The 23,857-nt window shown below is 43.6% G+C and overlaps 1 protein-coding gene across 2 annotated transcripts; it reads left to right on the top strand.

Annotated features, from left to right (window-relative positions):
• Positions 1–831: 831 nt before the first annotated feature.
• qsm (Zona pelucida superfamily protein qsm) lies at positions 832–23,769 on the top strand. Of its 2 annotated transcripts, none has more exons than XM_020951033.2 (11): positions 832–895; positions 944–1,315; positions 2,183–2,329; positions 2,395–2,565; positions 2,954–3,044; positions 20,442–20,668; positions 20,738–20,928; positions 21,504–21,612; positions 21,835–21,956; positions 22,024–22,298; positions 23,101–23,769. In XM_020951033.2, the coding sequence occupies exons 3-11, from the start codon at positions 2,243–2,245 to the stop codon at positions 23,346–23,348; spliced, it is 1,521 nt and encodes a 506-aa protein (XP_020806692.2). In that variant the 5' UTR covers positions 832–895; positions 944–1,315; positions 2,183–2,242; the 3' UTR covers positions 23,349–23,769. The 2 variants fall into 2 exon arrangements, with proteins under 2 accessions (XP_020806692.2, XP_086684163.1); XM_086828037.1 differs by having other exon boundaries at positions 854–895; positions 984–1,315.
• The last annotated feature ends 88 nt before the right edge of the window (positions 23,770–23,857 follow it).

Genomic DNA, 23,857 nt, shown 5'->3' with positions numbered 1-23,857 from the left:
ACTAGAATTGCACTTGAAACGGCCAGATCAAGGCGGATTAAAACATAAAAACGTCGAAATATTAAACAATTCTTTGTGGTACATTGAAATTTTCACCAATCCGTATGCCGGTGCAGGTGGCAATGGGCTTACCAGCAAACTTATTGCACTTGCCTCGGCCAATGGATTTGTGGCAACAATCTACAGAAGTCTAATATTAACAATTTCCTGGACTATATTTCGGACGGGATCTGTGTCAATACGTGATTATTTATTCATTATTCATATTGCACAAATACCGGCCTGATAATACCTAGGCTATACGAATTTATACGCTTTAGTTTTAAGTGAAAGTGAAAAGTGTCGGACAAATGGACGAGCATTTGCAACAGTGTTATTTAAAATATTAACTAGAGTATATTCAGGACGGGATCTGTGTCAATACGTTGTTTATATTCATATTGCACTGTTACCGGCCTGATAATATCTAGACTATTCGCCAAGATTTTATGAGCTTTTTTTTAGTGAAAGTAAAAAGTGTTGGACAAATGCACAAGCATTTGCAGTCTGGGTTGTGCGTGAATACATACATGTTTTTAATTTAATATTTGTATTGCACACTTTCCGGCCTATAAATGTGAAATGTTTCTACTTGTTCAAAACATTATTAAATTATATAATGCCGTTATGTTTCTTTGAAATTTAGCAATTCCGTTAATTTCGAACACTTGCAAGAGTAAGCGAGATGGCGTCTGGAACAGTTCCGCACAGAGCTTTTTTTCTTGTTGCTCTTTCCTTCTTTTCGTCTTTCATTTTATCTCTGCCTTTCGTGTTTGTACCGCTGGTGTTGCCAGATCGTCAAATACGACAATAAGCTCAGAGGAAGCGACGTCGTTGGTTAATATTGTCGTGAGTTGTGAGTGATAAATGTGTAATCATTCCTTTTTTATTTTATTTGAACTAGGCGCATAATTTATTCTTCCCTTCTAAATGATGCAACTAAGTAATAACAACCGGTTGAGGCGAAATAAGCAAATTAAATTAGTGCGCTCGCTTGGGTGCATTTATTTGCACGTCATTTACCGTTCTGGACGAGCCTTTGGCCGGCTGGTCTATTTGGGCTGTTGTTGCCGTTTAATGACGGGATGGCCATTGGTTTGGAAAACTAACAAGTACGAGCGTAATGAATAATGAATAATGCTAAAGCACGCGCGTAGCCAAGAGGTGTGAAATTGGGCACACTTGGGCGTTACTTGGAGCTTCTCTCTAGGTCCTAACTGCACCAGATGACCAGCAGCGCAGGAACGGAACGGTTTCTGGCGGAAGTGCAACTACCGTAAGTACCGCATCGATTATCCGCAGCATTACCTGCCCGATTTTTAACAAATACTTCCTGGCGGTGAGAACTTGCCGTTCGTGCTGATAGCAAACACAATTACATAAATGTTTGTTTTGACAACAATGCAGGCGGCAGCAAAAACAAAGCCGCAGAGACAAGATTGCATAATTGCTTGTAAGATTTTGCGCTCCCACAATTTCTCATTTTAGTCATGAGACAAACCAACCGGCTGATTGTTATCTTCCAGGTGAGAGAGTGAGAGAGAGAGGGAGCAAACTTGCGAGTGAACAAGAGAGAGCGATCCTTTTTACTGCAAGTTTTAAGCCGCGCTCTCGTTCGTAAAGCTTTACAAGCTACGAAGGCCCGGCGCGAGAGGCAGGCACAGTGGGCCATTTGTTGCATGTTTGTTTATATTTGTGCGGTTTATCTTAATACTTATTCAAATATGCCCATAAATTTGAAATAGCACTTTCGTAATTGTGTGCTTTATTTATGCACTGTGAACAGTCAGCGGCAAGCTATCGCTCCACTCACAGTCTTCACGCTCTCTGCCTGCTGTTCTGGCTGTGTTGGCACTTCAACTCGATTATAGACGCCGGTACCCTGGGACTAGGGTTATATGATAGCCCTAAAACATATATCCTATAACTATATATTAAGTGGCTTACTCCTGTTCTCTTAATCTTAATTTTGCACGTATTCCAAACTAATTCTCGAATTTATAATTCTACAACAATTTCAAAAGCATTTCAATTTATTCAATATTAATAATTATCAAAGACTTTAAAATTCAGAAGTGATTAAAGAAAATTGAAGTATGTTGTATATTTATTATATTTAAATTTGTGTATTATATTATTTCAGACACATGACGTTCACATAAAACAGAAACTGAAGCCAGAAGATCAGATTTAATCTGGAAATATGGAAAATATGGAAACACAATGGCAATATTATCTGGAAATCATTAATACTTTCAATATTGGTCAACTAACTTTCCTTAAGCTTCAAGTAAGATTTAAGAAATATTTTTAATTATACTCGCTCAGTTTTAACATTCGATTTTTTCCACCCAGCTTTTTTTAAACTCTGAAAATAACGACAGCCGCACCACTGGCTTTGCCGCTCCGCCACCATTGCGGACGCAGAAGTGCCAGCGGAGCCTCAGTTGCCTGGCGACTAGCGAACAGCTTGGACGTGCTCGTCGGTCCCGCCTTGAGTTTGAATTCCTCCCAGCCAGCCGACAAGTAAGCCCCGCTCCGTGCCGAGTGTGTTGAGAGTTGTGTGATGTGATGTGTGGTTCGCGGCTAGTTTCGTTTTTTATTTGCCGTTGTCATTTGGTTTTTGATTTGTTGAGCGGTCGCCTCCAGCCACTTGACGGCGCTCTCGGCTCCGGGCATTCTCTTCTGGCTTTGTTTCATAATAATTTACTGTGTGTGTGCGCGCGATGGTGAACGAGCAGCAAGCGTTATATATATATGTATATAAAATATATATTTGTGTCTGTGAAAACGACAAAAGGCCAAGAATACAAATGAAATGTTGGCCCGCTTGTGGAGCATGTGCCGTTCGTTCGGTCGAAATGCTTAAAATAATAATATGCCGTTTGTCTTTCCGTTTTCCCCGACCAATTAGATCCGAAATTTTGGGGAAATGCTGCTTTCAATGCAAATGTGGCGCTCTCTGTGGCTGGCGGCCCTCTTCTGCGGATTAGCCCAGGCCAAAGGTAAGTCTCTACTTAATTCTATTTATTTATATTTATTTAAAATGTATAAGCTGAGCTTGGAGTGCAGGCAAAAAGCTGGAGCTTCATGATGTCATTCGTCATTCGCGGTGCGCAATGAAACACAAAATGGATCGTTTTTTTATTTTTTGTTTTCGTTTTGCTAAACCCGCTAAAGTGACCTCGTTTTCGGTCGTGGGGTACACACACAATTTGTGGCCATTTGGAGTGATGGCCGAATCTAACGATCTTCGTTTTGGGCGGTGGCGGGGGCGGCGTTGGTGCTGTTTTTCTTTTTGTTTGGACCGAAAAAACGAAAGACTGAGGCAACGAACTTGGTTTCGCTCGCTCGCAGACTAATGAAGTTGGGAGCTTCGTCTCAAGTGTGGCCCTGTCATGATTCACTCAGTCGCCGTCGCTCTTCCTGCCTTATATGCATGGCTGACATATTCCTTCCACACTCCCCGCCAGCCCTGGCACATTAGTCATTAACTTAAGGCTGCCCCTGCTGCAAGCTGCCTTACACAGGCAAGACGACTAAACAAACCGAGCAACGAGCGCGGCAAAAAAAACAAAAGACCAAACAAGACACCTACACAAACACAACTGCCGGGAAAGGAACATGACACGCTAAAATAATAATAAAAAAACAACGAAAAAATAAAAAACACAGACAAGGCAACAAGATAATATCGACGAGAAAAATGAAAATATATAAACTCATAACATAAAGCAGCCCCCACATTCTGGTCAAGTATCGGCTGGTTTGTTGGCTTATTAAAAGGCAATCAGAGAGGAGAATTAACAGCTCACACTTCCCCCCCCCCCTCCTCCTCCTCCTCCTCCTCCTTTGGCCTTCAGGCAGCTTGATAAATGCCAAGTGCAAAAGAATTACGCGAGAAAAAATGAAGAAATAAAAGCGAAATATATACACACAGCCCAAACACTGGCGACATTCGGCTCGTGTAGGCGAACTGGTTGGCTTTTTCTGGAATTAAGATGCAGCCTAAAAATACACAAAGCCACCACCGATACGAATACATCTCTCTGTCTGTGGATACACAGAAATATACTTATATAGGAAAGCTGCAGACGGGGCTATAATTTACGGGCGAACCAAGCGAGACCGAGAGTCCAAGTCCGAGCTCGAGTCCAAGTCCAAGTCGGAGTCGGAGTACGCGTCCGATTAGAGGCTTCTCCCAGCCTCGGCGGTGTTCTCCGCTTAGTCAGCAAAAGCGGCAGCCAAAGCTGAAAGCTAAATTATAACTTGCCAACTTGGGGGCCGCTGATGGGGGCGTGGCTGCTGGTATAACTAAAGCGAAACTTTTTTATTTGTCTGCGCACACAGCATTAGGGAAAGTAAAAGTTCGAAACCGAACGAAAGAATTACAAAGTCTTGGGTCTTATGAAATGTTAAGAAAATAAACAATATTATTTTTTTTTGTTCGAGTTAAGTAAGGTTACAGTTTTAATAAGATTACTATACAGACTATGTTTGTTAATATAGCCACAGTTTAAACTAAGAGCCAAGTCCATTAAGGAGAAGCTCTTCTAGTAAATCTCTGTATTATGGCTTATTTTATTGCATTTTTAATGCTACATAAAAAAACGAACCTTTAGCTTACTTTTAAAACTGAATACCCTTTGCTTTAATGGCTTAATTTATCATCACCTGTGAAGTATGTCTATAAATAGTAATATGTTCTTGGAATTAATTAAAAAGAATATTTCCTTTTTTATTATAACTAAACACGAAGTCGTTTTTAATTCAATTTATATGAGAATATGAGACTTAAAGGGCAGTATACTTAGTTTAGATTTGCATTAAAATTTTAACGTGTTTGTTTGTATTTAAAATGCTCATAAAAACAGCTTGCAGTCGGCAGTCTTAATTCCCAATAATTACTGGATTTCTTGGCAGCAAATTCTACGAGAATCGGGTAAGCGGATGATGTCATCGCCGGAGTAAAAAGAAGCTCCACAGTCCAGTGCACACGCTGATGGCCGAGGGAGGACGACCTTCCCCAGACCGATTATATTCACCCGCCGGACTTGGAGTGCAACTGACAAATCATCGAACTGTGATTAACTCGTTTAATTGCCTCGCCTGGGCGGCGTGCAACAACCACACGCGACCTTGTGCAGCGTCCACAACAGCAACATCAACAGCAACATCAACATCAACATCAAGATCGTTTAATTTATGGCCAGAACGAACATATGACTTAAGAAGCAAACTGAAGCTGGCCATATAAATATATAATAAATTGTCGTTGTCCCGGCTGCAGGGTCTGTAAATCCTCACTCCCCAAACGGATGAGTCTCCATTTAAATAACATGCGAGACAGGCCAGCGATCGAGCATTGTCGCATTAAGACAAAACATTGACATTGCATTGTGAGCGGGCGGAGGAGCTGCGCATGGAACATGGAGGAGCGCAGCCAGGGCAGAACAATAATGATCAGCAGCAGCGGATCTGTGACAGCCGGCGGAGAGTTCTCTTCGGCTCTGTTCTTTGCCACAGCGGCGGCCCAAAAGGACAGCCAGCTCGTAATAATAAAGAAATTGCCAAAGTCTTTGGGCCTCCTCGGGACTCCAGGTTCAAAGCCAAGTCCATGTTCGAGTTGCGCCACATTATGCCAGCGGGCACAAGGCTTTGACTTTGGCTAAGACTTGGACTTGTAGTCGAAGTCAGGCTTTAACTCTGGGATGACCACGATGACGATGATGATGATGATGAAGCTGATGCCACACAAGGCAAATAAACCGCTTTGGCTTTGGCTTGGACCTGGACGATGCGGCTTTGGCCAGGTCTCTCTCTCTTGACTTCGCTTTACATTTTTGCCTTATGTGTGCGAAAAATGCCAATTTTAGAGCAAGTCCAGCTCCCCAATGTCTGTGTCTTGTGCTGTCCAACTGAGTGTGTGTGTGTTTCAGTGTGTGTGAAAAATTGCCCGTCTAGACAAGCGCAACAGGCCGTGGCAGCAGCAACAGCAACAGCAACAGTGCAACATTGGAAAGAACAAGAACAATCAAAGCCTTTTGCTAAGCTAATAAAATCGAGCCGCTGCCTTGGCGCAGACTCGTGTCTGCTACATTGATGCTCCTGAACGATCCCCTCGAACCTGTCCTTCTGCCACCAGGACACTTAACCCATTAATGGCACTCAGTGTTGCTGTTGACCCAGAGAAATGTTTTTGGTGAACAAGTTTTGGTCCTCTTTGCCGTGATCAATCTATGCGAATTGTGTGGGAAACTATGAATAGGAAGCGAGGTGTGTGGAAGAGTTTTACACTCTTAATCATAGACAGGACACTTTTGGGTTTGTTTATAACTTTTTCACTTAATTTAGGAAGGTTACTAGGAGGTAATATTGCCATCTATCCATTATCTTATTTAACCCCATGCTGTTGACCCAGGGAAATGTTTTAATTGAACATGTTTGGACCTTTTTGAGTGATCAATCTTAAAGGAAAACTTAAGAAGTAGTTCCTGATTTAATACAGTTTTTCAGAACTCTCTTGAATTCCCCTTTAATTTAACACTTTCTATTTTATTAACTAATAATTTCCTCTTTATTCCGGCAAGGTTATCCAGGGGTTAAGGTTGTGGGCTTTAACAATGCCTCCTGCACTCGACTCCTCTCACATTACATGCCCGCTGTGAGTTAGCTGGAAAAGCGAAGCCTAAACTCTGCGGCAAAAGTGGCCAAGAGATGAGGCAATAGAGGAGTTAGGGGAGTAAGAGGTGGAGGAGGAGAAGGGGGAGGGGCAGTCGGCCTGGCCAAGACCTTCGCGGCAATGGGCAGATTAAAAGCTAGCGATAAGAAAACGAGCAAATCGAATAGAGGCGGCTTGCTTTAAGGGCTCCTCCTTGGACCTTTAGATCGCAGATCGAACTGGGAGCAGCAAGTTGGTGTATGGAGTTTGGAGTTGGAGCAAGTACTTCGGGCCAGAAAGGAGTGCGCCCTTTTGGCCAACTTGTGGCCGCCCAGGCATTTGTCATCGAGTGCTGGCCCATCTCTTTTTGTATGCCGGCGCATTTTATTGAATAATAATCCGATTGCCCAGCGATCGGACAAAGACAACTTCACTTGCATTGGCCAAGAGCCTGGTTCTTTTGTGGCTTTAATTAGTTCAGCGGCTTTTGGGGCATGAGGTATTTGGCAGCGATTGGCGTGTACCGTTATGCACTGACCGTTTTGGCAACAAGGTGGCAGTCGAAATCGGAGTTGCCTCCTGTTGTATGCAGTTGCAGTAACACAAAATCTGACAAAATCGAGCGGTTGAAGGGGGGAAAAGCGGCCTAAAAGGCTTTCAACTTTTGCTGTTACTGTTGCTGTTGCTGTTGCCGTTTTGGGCCACAATCAATTCGCGCTTCGCTCCCAAGGCAATACCGATCGGTGGTGGCGACTCCGAAACACATGTGTGTGCTGCGGCGTGTGGCGGCGCGAATTGCGTAAAAAAAGATATATATATATATATGTATACAGGAGAAAGGGGTATTGGGGGATAACTGTATATGTACTCTGACCACTAACGGGTTTGGCACTCCTCCTCCGGCAACCGATCGCCGCTAGCCGGGCATAAGGCATGCGTATTACACAAGACTAATTGTATTAGGCCAAGATGCAGCAGCAGCAGCCGCAGCAAGCAAAAGCGGTAACAACAACAGCTAACTGCTTGCAGCTAAGGCCACATCAGCAACCGCAATGGCCAGTAACTGCTACAAAATTTGCATGTTTTGCATGTGGACATGACTGCCAAGAAGGCGAAACTGAATAATTTTATGGGAACCCCAGACAAAGGCCTGTGGCAAGTGATTCATATACTGGTAATAGTGCTACCAAACGGGATTCAATATTCAATACGAGTGCAACAATTGAAGGAATAACAGTCTTGGATGTGAACACGAAATCAAATCAATTAGAGTTCTCTTATTTCTTGGGGAAAATTACGATTTAATAGACACTTCCTATGCTAAATATATACATTCTATATTCTTTTTTGTTTTGATAGTGTTATTTAAAGAGTTAAGGGATTTTAGACCAGAAATTCTTGTACAGATGTTGTTGAGTAAGAGCGACTTATACTGTTAGTATATTTTACCTTTTATTTATCTTATATTATTTGTACTTCAATTATATGTCTTATTTTAATTCTATAAATTATAAAACAGTATTCCTAATTGTCTCCCTGTAAACCCCCATGAAAGTTATATTAAAGACACTCTTTAAGATCAGTTCTTAAAAGAAATGCATATCTCTAAGACAGTCTTTAAGCTGACAACCACTTTCGCAAAAACCACTTGAAACTCCAATCAAATTCACCTGCTGCTGGTGGCGGCATACCACAGATTCTTTCACTTTGGTCATTAACTTCCGCTCTCATTTCTCACAGGAAATTTTTAAAAATAAAAAACACACGAGGCATGGCTTAAAAGAAATTGTCAAGCATCGTCCCAAGTGGCCCAAAGGCATGGCGAGCATATTTATGAGGCCTGATAAGCCGCCAACTGGAGACAGATGCCGCAGATCCCGGCCTGAGTTGCCCCCAAAGCAACTTGGTTTATGCGTGTGAAAGCCGCCCGAGGGGGGACAAGATGGAATCTAGAGCAAATATTATGTAAATTTCCCCGCTGGCCAGCAGGAGAGCTGGGGAGCAGGAAGTAGTAGGCGCTGGAAACCTGTAGCTAATCCTGGTGGGCGCTGGTGGAGAGCAACCTGCTTACCGTTAGAGCCAAGTTGGCTCGTTGGGTTTTTAATTACCAAATGCGAAATGCAAGCTGCGTATAGAGCGTTTCAAACGCAGCCGACAGGCCAAGCTAACGGAGCACCAGTGTCCACCACATCCATATCCACATCCACATCCACAGAGGCGCCAGAACAGGATCAGCTGCAGATGGAAATTAATAAGGCGTAAGAGAAAGGGGAAAGCGGAGCCGCCGCCGAGTGCGTAAGCCCCTGGGGCTGGCAGCGGGAAGAAATATGGCTTGCCACAATTGCATAATTTATGCGAAATTTATTTAATCTATTAGAAGCTCTGACCCGCAACGGTGGGGAGCATTCTGACTCTCCACTCTCTATGATAAATTGCATGTCTAACTGCATGTGGCAAATTTATCATATTTATTTGTTGTCCGACTCCCCTGCCTGATGTGGGTTGTTGCACATTTGAGGAAATCCAAGATTGATCACCCAGAAGGCCAAGGGTTATAATGGTATTGTTGGGCAATCAATTCTGATTCGCATATGAAAAGCTATGGTGTTATGTAAGCTATGAGCTAAAGAATATATAGTTCTTTGTTCTCAGCGAAATTTCAACTGAATTGGATTTGCCATGAATAGATTTTTGTTTAGGTTCTTTGTGAGGGAGGAGTCACTGACCGTTTCGGTTATGTTTATCTTTTTTTTTTCCTTTGAATGCGAAAAAGATTTACATGTCCAAAGGCGGCATACCAAAATGCGAAAAGTATTAACATTGTACAGTAAATATAGGTTATAACTTGTTTATCCATTCTTATTAAATACATGTTGAAGGGTTAATATTATTAAGAGACTTTGGATACTTTAAAATGCCTCGAAGGCATGTGTATTTTGTTTTGAAATAGTTTATTTTTGGATATAGGAATCTTATTAAGAGATCTTATTAAGATCTTATAAAGAGACTTTGGATACTTTGAAATGTCAAATGAATGTTAATTTGGTTTTGAAATAGTTTATTAAATACATGTTGAAAGGTTATTATTATTATTATCAAGCTACTTTAGATACTTTAAAATGCCTCGAAGGCATGTGTATTTTGTTTTAAAATTGTTTATTTGCATTGGGGATCATTTTAATTAAACTCTTTACATTTTTAATTTAAAATTCTGACATTATACAAATATTTATGAGACTTCCTACCAACTCAGGGAATATTTGGATTGGCTTAGTACATATGTTGCATTACACCCACGTTTATGTTTTGTATTGCTTCGATTTAATCAGTTAACAATATGAAAAAATATATACACATTAAGCTATAATTCATAAATCCTTAACCATTTTCGCGAGGTTTCTTTACCACGGATATCCACTGTACCTGCCTCGCTGTCATCGCATGTGGCTTCAGCTGAATTCACAACACAATTTGCACACGCACGCACCAAAGTCAATGACATTGCAAAAAACAAAAAGTATATATACATATATCCAAGAAAAGTAGATAGAGAGAGAGTTGCTGTTATGGTTGCCTTTTTAATGACAACAATAACAAAAGTATTAAAACGACAAAACGACCAGAAGATGGGAAGGCACTTTTTAATGCCACAATGTGGTTTCTATTTTCTTATCTGGGCGCTCTCTGTCATTCATTTCGGTTAACCTGATTAAGAGTTTGCCATTTAATTACTTGCTTCGCTGCTCTTGATGGCAAAACTCATCAGTGCATGGAAAACTATCTTCAGCTTCGCGTGCGATAAGATCAGTAAGAAATGCTGTTAATTAATTTATTGAATTCCTTTCTGTCCAAATTCGAGCCCCGACACAATTTACGAATGTGAATGCGGCGGGCAACTGTAAAATTCCAGACAGCGCCAAATGAACTGGATCAGGCTCATAAAGCGCCAGCGATGAGGACTGAGGACTGAGCTTCCCAGCTAGCCGCTGAGCTAACGAGGAGCCAGTTCGTGTCCCAAGTCTTTTGATATGCGCCTGCAGCTGCTCACAGAGCTCACAGAGGAAAAGATCAGCAGCAGCAGCAGCAGCAGCAGCAGCACCAGCAGCAGCACCAGCAGCAGCAGCAGCAGCAGCAGCAGCAGCAGCAGCAGCAGCAGCAGCAGCAGCAGCAGCAGCAGCAGCAGCAGCAGCAGCAGCAGCAGCAGCAGCAGCAGCAGCAGCAGCAGCAGCAGCAGCAGCAGCAGCAGCAGCAGCAGCAGCAGCAGCAGCAGCAGCAGCAGCAGCAGCAGCAGCAGCAGCAGCAGCAGCAGCAACACGTGAATGCGTTTGAAGTCCAAATTACATGGCAAACGGGGAGTTAACCGCAGCAACCACAAGGCTTAGATGGGGCGGGGATATCGGTTGGCGGCTGGGCCGGTGGGTTGGTAATTGAAAAGAAATGCCCAAGATGCATATCCCAAAAAAAATGAACAAGTTTGGTTACTCAGGGAGGAAGCCCGACTGAAAGATACCTGTTGAAATTGCATTGTATCAAAACTATTTGATTTTACATTTATTTACTATTTAAATATATATTCTTAACACAACTTGATATGAGTCTGGTTAAGTCTTACCTAGGCTTTGTTGTCTTTTATAGCATTTGCAGCTTTTACAATTCAAAAATATTAACTTTACCTTAAGCATCTTATTTTCTATTATTTCGAAAATGAGTTTTTAAGAATTCTGTTTGATTTTGTTGTGTTTCTTAATGTCCAGTTTGTTTAACTGCCAGTTAGGAGTAGTGAAGGTTTAAACCTAGCAGAAGTTTCTTTTAGCTTTACCATTACGCTAAATATTATTTCAAAGGTAGAAACGTATATTTTAAATTCAGATTTGAATGGTTTATAAAACCATCCGATTTCTGTATTACCCTGTCTAAGAAGAAACCCATCAGGAAACGGCAGCGGGCGAAGACAGTTAGCCGGCGGTCAAATCAAGCAATTTACCCAACCCAAAGCCCAACTGCCAAATGCCAGAGCATCCAGGAAGCAGGCGATTCTACATTCCATTCTCGAAATGGTTTCGCTTTTCTTCAAGGGCAAATTGGATTTGGATTGAAGTTGAAGTTGAAGTTGGAGCCATCTGACGCGACACAAAATGCCTTCTGCGGTTGCACTGGACAACCAGATTGGTAGAATGGAGAGCCCAAGAGCGGGACAAGCCCATAACCTTAGCCTGGTGGATGGATGGATGAGTGTGGCATTCATTCATGCTACGAGTATTTCCGCAGAATTTCAATTAAAATGTCGCCCAGACCGCTGCTCTCCTCCCTTTCGTTCCCGCAATTAAAAGAGCCGCAGACAAACGCAAACAAAATAGACGTAGAGATATAAATAAAAGGAGAAGAAAATGCTGTTAATAATGCCGCTTGGCATGTCAAAAACGGTTATTAACGTGGCCAGATGGCCAGGCATGCGATCTACGCCAGGAGAGTACTCCACACTCCATACACCATACTCCATGGACCATACACACCATCCACCAGCCACCATAGTACCTGGCCAAGTGCCTTTCAACAAGTTTGTACGAGCGGACAAGCGATGACCGTGGCCAGATGCAAGTTAACCCGCAGTCTGGCCATAAACTACGCACTTATCAAGATGCGTAGAATGGAATGTCTACCCAAAAACCCAGTTGGACAATTATAAATCAAGCTGGCCAGGAGTCTAACTCTGGCTCTGGCTCTGACTCTGGCTCTGGGTTTGTTTGTGCTGCTCAGAGCTCTTCCCTTTTCGGCATTCTCTGGGCTCTGGCACACTCGGGCCAAATAATAATGTCAATTGCAGGTGTGGGCCAAAACACGACACCGGCTCTTGGCTTACTCCTTCCTGATCTTCTCTTTATTCCGCCATTCGGCGAACGAATGCTAAATGGCCAATGCCCAAATGTGGCCAAGACAACGCCCACGGGTAACTATTTTGGGCATTAAGGCTCCATGGCCATGCAAAGTAAAATATTACCGCTTTCAAATAACCCATCCTGCGTCTGCCTCTGCGAAACCTTCCTTGTGGTCTGTGGAGTCCGCGAGTGTAATAAATTTCCAGGTTGTTGTTATTTTGGCTGGCGGTCACTTGGTCAGTCGGTTGTCCCATATATACAATGTGTGTGTGCAAGCTGGAGCGAACACAGTGAAAAATTAATAGAATTCAGGGGAGATAAATGCGAGACTATAAATATAATTTGTAAGAACAAATTTGAACCACAAATAGGGGCAACACACAAAGATGCAGATGAGTCTCATGCGAAATACTATTAAATCAAATTTGAAATATATATTCAACTATAATATATTATATGTAGTACTATGCATCCCATGCTTGTTTAATTTCTATTAAGATTGAAATAGAATTTTTCCCAAGTGCTTCTCGAAAATGTTTCTATTTTGTTGCCGGTATGGACACCTTTGGCGGTTTGCTTAAGGCGCTTGGGTTGATTAGCCTAACCCCCGAGGAGATTTATGTGCTGACCCCATCGATAATTGTGAGAGCTCTCTACTAGGCCAAGACTCTGTTCCCGCGTTCTGGCCACAATTAGCAACTGGGTTGGAGTCGGAGTTGGAGTTGGGGTTGAGGGGTTCAATAGGTGTTCGATCCTCGTCGGGGGATTTGGGTTCCCCATAATCGTTTGATTAATAGCCGATCGATCCGGCTATTGGAAAACCAAACAAATTTTTGTGTGTCATCGCCCACAGAAATGTGTCAGATTGAAATCGGGCAACGAATGGAATCCATTTGATTTGATAAATGAGATTTGCAGCAGCGATGATGTCGGCTATGAAACTCTCGTTTGCGGCAACCACTTTTATGGCCAATTAAGCGTAAAAAGGCATCAAGCCTTGGCAACAGCAGAATCAGATATACTGTCGTTTGGCGATTACATAAAAAAGAAAATGCAATTATTGGCCGTCTTTGCCATCTCATGCGTTTAATACCAACGAGTATGGCAAGAACAGGCAACAAGAACAACACTTTCTCGTGCCGGCAATTGAATTAATTCGTATGATTAAAGCCTTTTCCAACTATTTTCTTATTAATTTGTCTTCGCTATACAGTTAGTCAGAAGCGGAGGCACGAAGCGAAGCTCCATTAGCTCGTAGTCGGTGGTTATCCCAGAATTCTTGCAGTCAGCCCCCAGTCTCGGTCCCAGAGTCCCATCATCTCTGTAAACGCATTCCGCCTCCCTAAGCAAATGACTCAATAGGCTCAGAAGAACAATGCCACTCGCTTTCGTTGGAAACTTCTTAGCGGTAAATGCGGCTTGTTCTTCTACCATTTCTTCTCGATTTTGATCTTGTTTGTTGGTAAGAGCAATTTGGCTTAAACAACACTGCCAACCAACACTGTGGAGGGAGCCAGGCGTGCTGGCCAAAGCGGAAACCAACAATTTAGCAAGTGCCGAGGCGCCGCTAGCTAAAAAATGTGTAAATAAGCGAATGAATGGGAGTGAATGTGAGTCGAATGAGAGTCGAATGAGTGAATATAATCTAGACTATGGATGTGACTAGATTATGTGGGACTTTATCAGATTCTTGGGGATTTCATATGTTTATATGACATTAAATCAAAGTGTATTTATTTAGGAAGAGCCAAGATTATGTTTTCTTCATAGCGCTTAATCTAACTTAACTTAACCAAGAGCGTTTTTGAAGGGAAGATTTATAGATCTGCAAGCGGGAGTTCCCGGATTTAATGTCAGAAGCAAGGGTATTGTATTTTTAAAATAAAAAATTTAGGATATATACAACATTTAACCGAAGTAGTAATACTTTTCACAAGACATATTATTTATGCATAAGAAAAGAAACTGAGGCTGTGGCATAATCTCTCTTATTATTGCAATTGTGACTTGCAGCTTAAGGTTTTACTTATGCAAACTTAACTGCTAAAGTTAACATATTCTTAAATTTTGTTAAAATTGCATTGGCTTATTGAAGCAACATAAGTTTCCAGCTTGCAACACATGGAACCAGAGATTTGTGGATCTTCACTGTTGCAACCTTAGAGCCGGCTTCATGGGTGAACAATGAACGTGACGTGGAAATAGCGACAAATTGTCAAGGGATTGGAGAAAGAAAAAAAAAAGGGAGAGCCAAAGACCGACCGTGTTTACAGTTACGTCACGCATTTGTCATCAAGTCGGGCTAACAAGGCCAAATTAATTCAAGCCAAGTTTGCTGCCAAGCAGGCAACGTCGCGTAACAAGATGATGCAGATGCGCATGCAGCAGCAACAGCAGCAGCAGCAGGAGGAGAGTTGATAGGCTGACTGCCTCTCACCTTGGCAATTAATAAATATGGCCAAGGAGCCCGCCGAAAAACCAACGAGGGATCGTCACAGTCACAGTCAGAGTCGGAGTCAGAGAGTCGGAGAGTCAGTCAGGTGGCCCGTCATGGTTTCCGTGTTCCGTGGGTATGCACAATGCCACATGAGGTGGCAGGTTGGAGCCGCTTTTTGCATGCAACATTTACGCTTACATTTACATCTGTTGACGCCGACGACTGAGCATTAAGCTTAGCTCAAAGTCATGGTCAGGCCGGCGGCATCCGTTCTTAACATATGCCCCTCTGGTCGCTCTTACCGCTCATCCGATGTCTAAACTGTTGTGTAATTTAATTAGCCAGCTGCGCATAATGTTCACGCCAAGTGCCACTCGGTTTTACCGTTCCCAAGTGATTGAGCAGGGGAGCAGGGGCAGGATCACTTTAACATGGCCAAAATGCGCAGCCACTTGTCAGCCAAGTTTTTGTATGTTTTGAGCATCGCCCGCTTAATCGATTAGGCCGCTAATTTAAGCGGTCATTTGAGATCTGGGAACCGCAACTCATTGGTTTCATATTTGGCCTTAATGTGTGCCTATTGATTGAACCGCCAGTGTCCGGCTACTGATGACTCTGCTACCCAAGACAACTTGGATGCTGGATGTTGACGCAATCAGCTGACGGAACCCCAGTTCAAGTTCTATAAATGGCAACCAACAATTGCGTCATTGGAAACAATTAACCAACAAAAAGTTGTTGGCCGATAATGATGGAGGCGCAGAAGCAGAAGCAGAAGCAGACGACACCACTGACAGAGCGTTTGAGAGATGGAACGAATGGCCATTTGCGCCGCTCGTCGCATATAACTGACAGCCACTGTACAGTGTACACAGGCCACTGTATACGAGAGAATGGGGAATCACACAAGGAAGGTCTTAAGAATATTTACAAATGATACCAAAGGGAGCATAGAAAGAAGTCAGTATTCTATATATTTTCTGCGTATTATTATTATTCCCATCGAATTGCTAAAAGAACGATAAAAAATATAGAATCTTAAAGACAAAGTGACAATATTTATGTTAACAATTATTTCTCTTAGTGTTGAGAGATGGTTTCCCAAGAAGAGAGGTGCAACGCCTAGACCTCTAGAGGATCTTGAGCAGTACAACTAAATGTTGTGCAATTATCACATTTGTAGCCTCATGTCGACCCCCACTGGCTCCACCTCACCCAAAACCCTCCTCCTCCCCCTCGAGGCGGCTAAACAAGTTTCTTTATTGAGTTCCCGTCGCTTTTTTTGTTTTGATGGATTTACGCGGCAACATTGACACATTGACACTGCTTAGCATATTGGGGGGAGCCATTAGGAGCGGACAACTCCCACTTGGAAGGCAACTGGCGCTGACCTCCAGTCCCGCTCCAACGATACCAAACTCATTGCCCAGCTGCAGTTGAGGTTTTCTAATTTATTTTGTATGCATGGCCGTTAAGTGTAATTGGTCATTGAAAAGGATGATGAGGCCAGTTACCAGGGGGGATGAGAGAACCGGGAAAATTACCAGTATTTCCTGTGGCTCCGCCAGAAGATTGATGATAATCGTGCGTCGTGTGTGTCAAGTTAGTGGCCCAGGCCGGGCATAATCTCGGCGATACCAGGCGGGTGTACGTCCAAGTGAATATGTTTGCGGTGGGGCCCCAGAATGTGCTATCACAGCTGAAGGCTTGTCATAAATGTGAAAGTCACAAATGGCACCTACTCCTAGTCCTCTAGTCCTGCTCCCCGCCAGAGTCCACCTGACAAATCGCCTGTTTAATTCCTCCTCGTGAATGGCGGGGAAACCTCCTCCGCCGCCTGCGTGTGTACCGTTGAGTGGCCAGAGACGCCTCCAGGCTTAACACTTCTCCGCGAAGAGTACCGAAAACAGTTTGCCGATCGCCCAGATCCACCGTACCGATCCGCCACCAGCAGCCAGAAACGTGACTGGAATCCCACACAGGGACTAAGACTGGGACTGGGACTGGGACTGGGATTGGAACTAGGACTAGGAGCCGGGGAACAGTGACACAGAGAGAGAGAGGAGGAGAAACAGCGGAGACACTGAGTCAGACAATTGCATAATCTAGCCGTGGCCATGGCCATGGCAATTGCGATTGCGATTGCAATTTCAGTTGCACTTGCAATCCCAGACACAACCCCAACATCCGCGGTGGGCACGGCCATGAAACAATTGTTGCAACATCGCCTGTAGCCCAAGGCTACACTAGCCGAAACCCAGCAAATATATATATATTGCTCAAATTAGTACTATCTTGCAGAGTTTATGGATCTATCAATCACCATTTCTGGGTTACAATATTCCCCCTGGGATAATTCTACTAGACTAGATTTAAGACTTGAAGAAATATTAGTATAATTCGATTAACTTTAGTGCTTTTGAAGAGATGCTAATAGAAAAATAATAATAACCAGCATGTTCAGGCAACTTTGGTTTCTATATCACTAATTTTCTCTCTGTGTAGACCAGCTGACTGAGGAGTATGGACAGAGTGAACTCTGCTCAAGTGGTGGAGTGGGAGGAGATGTCTTTCCCACCTTTCACGACTGCTCCTCTCCGGAGGAAAGTCTGGGAGGCAGTGGGGATCTGGCGGAGAGCTGGCGATGACTGCGGCCACAAAACGATGCCATTTGCATGGCAATGATTTGGTTATTTTGGCCTAAGCTGCGCCTCCTCGCCGTTGTCCTGGAGCTGGGAGTTGGAGAAGGAGTTGGAGTTGGAGTTGGAGTTGACTTGACTTGGCGTGGCTTGTAAACGATTTTGCACGCTGCAATTGCTGTTGCTGCTGCTGCTGATGCTGCAGCAGTTGTTGCTGCAGTTGTTGTCTTATTGATTTGTGCATTCATTTGATTGTGCGCGCGCATTTGTTGCCAAATTGTTTGAAGGAGAGCCGGGCCAGAAACATTGTCGTGGCTGCTGATTGCGATAGGAATGGCAGAGAGAAGAAGAACCTCCTGGCAGAGTGGTGGTGCTGCTTGCCAGGCTGTCTCAGTCCCGTCTACGAGTGTGTTTGCCCCTGTTGATGACTCCCCGAATCTACCGAGAAGACGGCAAGTTTCCATGGAACTTCGCTACGGGTCATTTTCGGCTGTAATGTTATTTCTTTTAAATTTATTGTTAATGGAAATTTATGCTCCGCTCCGCTCCGCTCCTCGGTGGCGGCAACAAGCTGCAAACATGATTGCGACCAGGCGGCAGGGCATGCTCATGTGGCACGTTTTGCTGATTTGTCATGTTCGCAGGTTAAATGCTAATGCCTCCTCCTCTACCATCCGGACTCCCACTCGACCACTCGATCCGATTCCAAGAACAGTTCCTCCGATCCATCCAGCATTAGATTCCTGCCGAATGTGGGTTAAGTCTCTTGTCTCTCGCTCGGCGTCTGTGCACTTTGTCTCGAAGCGGTTTAGGGTTCTCACGAGTTGGCTTGCCCCATAAAAATGGTGTCAAATAAATTGTAATCAACGGCCTGCAATAAAAATTCAATAAAAGAAGTTGCAGCAAAGCCAGGCAAGGGCCAAACCATTTGGAAATTCAATTATTTCAAGCCAAATGCGCCGTCTGCAGTCTCGCCCACCGGCCAACATTTGGCACAACAACTTTATTGGCCAAGACTTTGGCTCAGGGCCTAGAGCTCAGCTCTGTCCAGCTCTCTGATCCTAAGTCTACGTTCGTTGGTCATCCTTTCGTGGGCGTTCCTAGTTAGGAATGTTAGAGTATACTGTAAAAAAAAAGTAAATTTAAGTAAATTAAAGGCTTGTAAAAGTCTTAAAGTTGGGTTTGAGGACATTATCTTAGTTCGAAGAAATACAAAATGTGTATTGTACATTAACAATTTTCACCTCTAGTAAACCTGCTCCTCCTTAGACTCTGCCCCCCAATTATAGAAGAAATATGTTCACGTGTTCATTCACATTTCCTTTACAATCTTATACCATCCGCTTGAAGGCAATAAAAAGACCCATGTCCGTCCCTAATTTGGAGAGTCCATCAGGCGGCTATTTCAACACCTCATCTCCGGCATCCTTAATGCGGCCTTAATGCTCTTAACTTTTGTATTTGCTTTATTATCAATGTTCCTTGCCGGTCTTGTGTGCATTCTCAGAGGAAGTCTTGGAGCAGCTCGTGGGCTGAGCCATCTCTTATTTTAATTTGTTCAGGGCGCCACTTGCATTACGCCCACCTTGAAGCTGCTGCTCTTTGAGCTCAGATTGCATAGCTTTTGCTGGGATTTTGTGAAAGAAGAACAACAACAGGCATTGCAATTGCATCGCCAACGCCACTGCAGTTTTTAATTACCACGGCAGCTAGTGCTTTTCCGCGTTTAATGCCCGATCTCATTGTTAAGCTTAGATTTCACTCTCGCGAATGGCTAATTAAGGCGAGTTATTGCATGTCCACAACTCGCATTACCGATCCCAGTACTTCCCAGAGTACGCGGAACGCAAATTCCGCCCAGAAATTGCGAAATTTGCCATGGCCATTAGTACGAGATTAAGTAGTTAGAGTCAATTATTTAAATTAGTTTTGCCATCTGCAATGGCACCACCAGGAATGGTGGCCGGCCTGCTGCTCCAAATCCTGGACAAACTAATGGCCTCGTCGGCAAAGCATTTAAGCCGATAATTTTGTGGCATCCTACACATGTTCGACGGTAATAAGATTTTGATTGCCCGGCCCGAGCTAAAATTATGCCAAAGCCGAGAGACCCATGGACGACGACAGCTTCGCACAAGTAAAACTAAACCAAAGCGATGTCTGATGTGTGCCTTGGGCTAATGCCAGGTTTTTGCTTTCCATCGGGCCCCAGAAAGTAGCCCTGCGGGTTTATTAAGCCGCCTCGATAAAAAAACAAAAACGACAACACCAAGCGATGCACTTGGACAAATATAATATAGATAATATTTCGGGAATATCTGTGGTTCTAACTGATAAACAACAAATACTTAACGAGATGTGTGTTAGGAAAGTGCCTTCATCATTTTCAAGAGCATTGTGTAATTATATTAAATTACAGACTTGAGCACAATGTGATCTTCTGTTATCGTTAGTACTACTTTTCTCGGCTGATTAGTCATTTGTTCGAGTGTAATGATGGAAGCAAAACAAAAGACTTAGGCCACAAACTCGCTGCTCAACACATGGCAATTATGTTTGGCAATTGTTTAGTGTTTGCTGCTCCATCTCGTCAATGTCTGACGATGACGATGACGATGACGATGATGATGATGATGGGGGGCGTGGCCCGGCTAGCCAGTTCAGAATCCAGTCCAGCTGCGATCACTGAACGACATGCTAGCCCACTTTTTACTATACACGAAGAAGAATGTGGAAGCAGCAGCCCCATTTATCCAGTATCTTTCCCACTCTCCACTCTTCGCTTCCAGGCTCCCACAAAGTACACTGCTCCGAGGATCAGATGAGGGTGGACATTGGTCTGCCGGAGGCGGCAGACTCCAAGGACCAGAGTGCACCGCAGATATATCTGGAGGGACTGAAGGGATATCCGGATGTGCGTTGTCAGCCCCAGATCGATGGTTCTCTAGCCGTATTCCGGCTGTCGTTGAGTGACTTTTACGAGTGCGGCGTCACGAGAATGGTTAACCAGCTAACGGTAGGTGGCAGAGATCACACCCAGGTGGTGAACGAGTCCTGTACTTTCTCTTCCATTGCGCACTTACAGGGCAAGAAGGTGTACTACCACAAGATCATCATCGAGTCCGCCAACAGCAAGGAGATCGTCAGCGTCAAATGCATTACCAGCAGCAGTCCCGCCTATAACGTCATGATGAATGCGACCACCACCAGCTCCAGCTCCAGCGGCCGCGGCCTGGTCAAGCGGGATGTGCTGCCGGCGGGTTTCCAGGAACCCGAGTAAGTCTCCTCCCGCACCCCCCCTAAGGCACACGCTCTCCGGATCTGGTGCTGTCTCCCCGCTTTTAATTGCCCATAAAGGCAAACTGCATCTATGCACATTTTTATGGGCAATCTATGCAAAAGTTTATGGCATATTAAATGCCGAGTCCAGCCCAGCTCTCAGCCAGGCCAAGATCAAACCGAGGGCCATAAATCAAACCTATCCCAGCTCATTGCCTCCCACTCCCCCGCTCTCTGGGGCACTTCCGTCGCTCTGTATATGTATCTTTCCCCGTCCCTGTCTCTGGGCTCTTCGAAGAGTTGCCATTACCAGGAGGTAATTAGCCGCCAAATCGACGCCGGCGGCTTCATATGCGTTAATACCGCCACAGTCAATTTAATTGCGGGGCGTGTCGCGATCCGTCTGGTCTCCGCCAGCTCCTCCCCTGCCGCCCCTGATCGAATATAATGTTTGTTTTTCAATGCCCGGCGTTGATTTACTACCTACGGCCGGGTCCTTCCCCCACCGATCATTAAGAGCTGGAATTGCCTGGCTACGCGGTACTGAACCACTTGATTTGATATTCTTTCAGGGATCTGGAGATCACCACATCGCTGACCAAGCGAGCCCCAGAGCCGCGGCTTTCCATCGGTGTTAGCCAGGACGGACAGAAGTTCACCAGGGATTTGACAGTCAAGTCGGTGAGTTTTTGCCTCAAGTAATTACACGATAACAGCTTAATAATTAGACAAGCTGAATATTATCTATTTAACATTTAAATTTGTAGTTTAATGAGTACTTAAAATGGAAAATGGGGGAAGAGAAAACAAAGTTGTAATAACCATAGAAGCTGTAGAATTTCTTTCTCCAGATTTGCATATAGACTTCCATATTGTATTCAAATACATTTTTAATTATCATAGGGAACCCCCTTGACCATGGAAATCAACCTGGATGAGGACTCCGCCCCAGTATATGGCCTGGGTGTGAACTATCTGGATGTAACGGATACCCATACATCCTCGGAAACGCTTATCTTCAAGGGGTAGGAATATCTTTATTTTAACATAAACTTTAGTCACCTTTAGTTAAATTTTGTAACTTCTTCACAGCTGCACTGTGGATCCGTATCTGTTTGAGAACTTCAACACCATCGACGGTGATATTTTAAGTGCCAAGTTTAAGGCCTTCAAGTTCCCCGACTCGTCTTACGTTCAATTCCGTGCCACGGTCAACGTGTGCTTGGACAAGTGCCTCGGCACCCAGTGCTCCAACAACCAGGTGGGCTTCGGCCGGCGCAAGCGGGAGATCAGCGCCGCGAACAAGGTCTACGAAATATCACTGGCCATGTTCCTGCAAGTGGAGGACATTGAAGGAGTCAACAAAAGTAGGTTTTATAATATATATCTTACCATACTTTAGCTAAAAGACATTGTTAATTAAGAAGTATTTAATGTTAAGTAAAGGTATTCGAAAACATGGGTGGTCTTTAGCACTTGGCGTCAGATTCAATACCATATAATCATAAAAAACAACTATAAAATAGGTGTTATATGGCTTTATTATCTTCTCTTTAAGTAAACTCACACCAAAGAATGAAAGTTATAAAAATTCTATGAGTATTATTTTATAGCAGAAAGGAAACTAACTTCGAAGCTTGTATACCCATGCTGTTACAGTTGTAGTATCATGGTTTCGAATATAAAATCGATCATAACTAAGCCAAAGATGTATTGATATAAATATGGAATATTTTTTGGGGTTGAAGGGCACTTACTATCACAGCCACTTTCACTTGAGATGTTAACAGTCAGGATGCTGGAACAGAATGAGGCCAGAGCGGTGTCTGTGGCTGTATTTATACTCTACGAGTAAAGAGAGCAGAGAAAGGGAGAGCTTGAGAGTAAGAGGTACCTCTACAGATAGTCAGAGAGAAGTAGAGAGAAAGAGGTATCTCAAGAGATACACAGAGAGAGATAGACACACCGAGAGGGAAAGAGAGGGAGTTAGGCATGGTGATAAAAATACTAATGATAGATAATAGCGAATGATATTTGAATATTTGAATGATATTTGAATATTTACTGCTTTCTGCAAAGCTCCTTTCAAGTAATGTTGGAGATGTTTCTAAGCATATAGTAAAACCAATTAATTAATTCATTTCCTTCACCTCTTTACCCCTCTCTAAGATGAGGTCCTGCAGCTGGAGGAGAAACTGCGAGAATTGAAGCTGGCTAACCAGCGTCTGGCCAGGAATAGTCGCGGCAACTTCGCGGAGGAGCAGACGCCTGCCAGTGCTCAGCCCGCCTTTGTGGTGGACGAACGAGAGCTGGGACACCTCAGCTCGGCATCGGGATCGGCATGGAAGGGGCTCCCGTTGGCCCTCTGGACGCTGCTCGGTGCTGTCCTTAGTTGGCGGCTGATGCAGAAGTTGTAAATCTCTCAAGGTGTGAACGGCGTGCGAGTGCGAGGAATGCTAATCAGGTCGGAATTGCGTGCAGTGGCAATGAAGGAAGGAGGGAATATTAATGTACTACCTAACTACTAATATATACCTATACTTGATGTAACTGCCATTTACAAAACGTAATTAACTTTAAACGTATGCGTAGCTTAAGTTTTCTACGACTTATGGCAGGCGACGTTGCGGCATTGCGACACAAAACAGACAACAGACAACAGTGATTCTTATAAAAATACACAAACTCTTACATATATATATATATAAATATCTGGAGAACTTGATGAACTCGGTCTAACTCATAAGCACCTACTAGTCTCCTAAGTGTAACTATTAAGCTAATTTAATTAACAACTAAACTAAACGAATTAATTGATTAAACAGAACTCTGAAAGGACTTTGTATGACCTGTTGTTTTATTTCTATATTGTATGGAGAAAATCATTGATTGCGGAATACAACACTTCTGGGACCAGAATATAAAG

The sequence above is a fragment of the Drosophila serrata genome, unplaced genomic scaffold, assembly GCF_035046125.1.
Source record: "Drosophila serrata isolate PLE 108 unplaced genomic scaffold, ASM3504612v1 contig_184, whole genome shotgun sequence".
In the NCBI taxonomy this organism is placed as follows: domain Eukaryota; kingdom Metazoa; phylum Arthropoda; class Insecta; order Diptera; family Drosophilidae; genus Drosophila; species Drosophila serrata.
The sequence above is the reverse complement of the archived record's forward strand: the minus strand, read 5'-3'. Positions and strand labels throughout refer to the sequence as shown.

Coding starts and splice junctions, on each gene's coding strand:
- qsm (XM_020951033.2), top strand. CDS start 2,243: ATGGAAAATATGGAAACACAATGGCAATATTATCTGGAAATCATTAAT. Junction 3,045..20,441: donor CGGATTAGCCCAGGCCAAAG/GTAAGTCTCTAC, acceptor CTTCGCTTCCAG/GCTCCCACAAAGTACACTGC. Junction 21,613..21,834: donor GGGATTTGACAGTCAAGTCG/GTGAGTTTTTGC, acceptor TAATTATCATAG/GGAACCCCCTTGACCATGGA.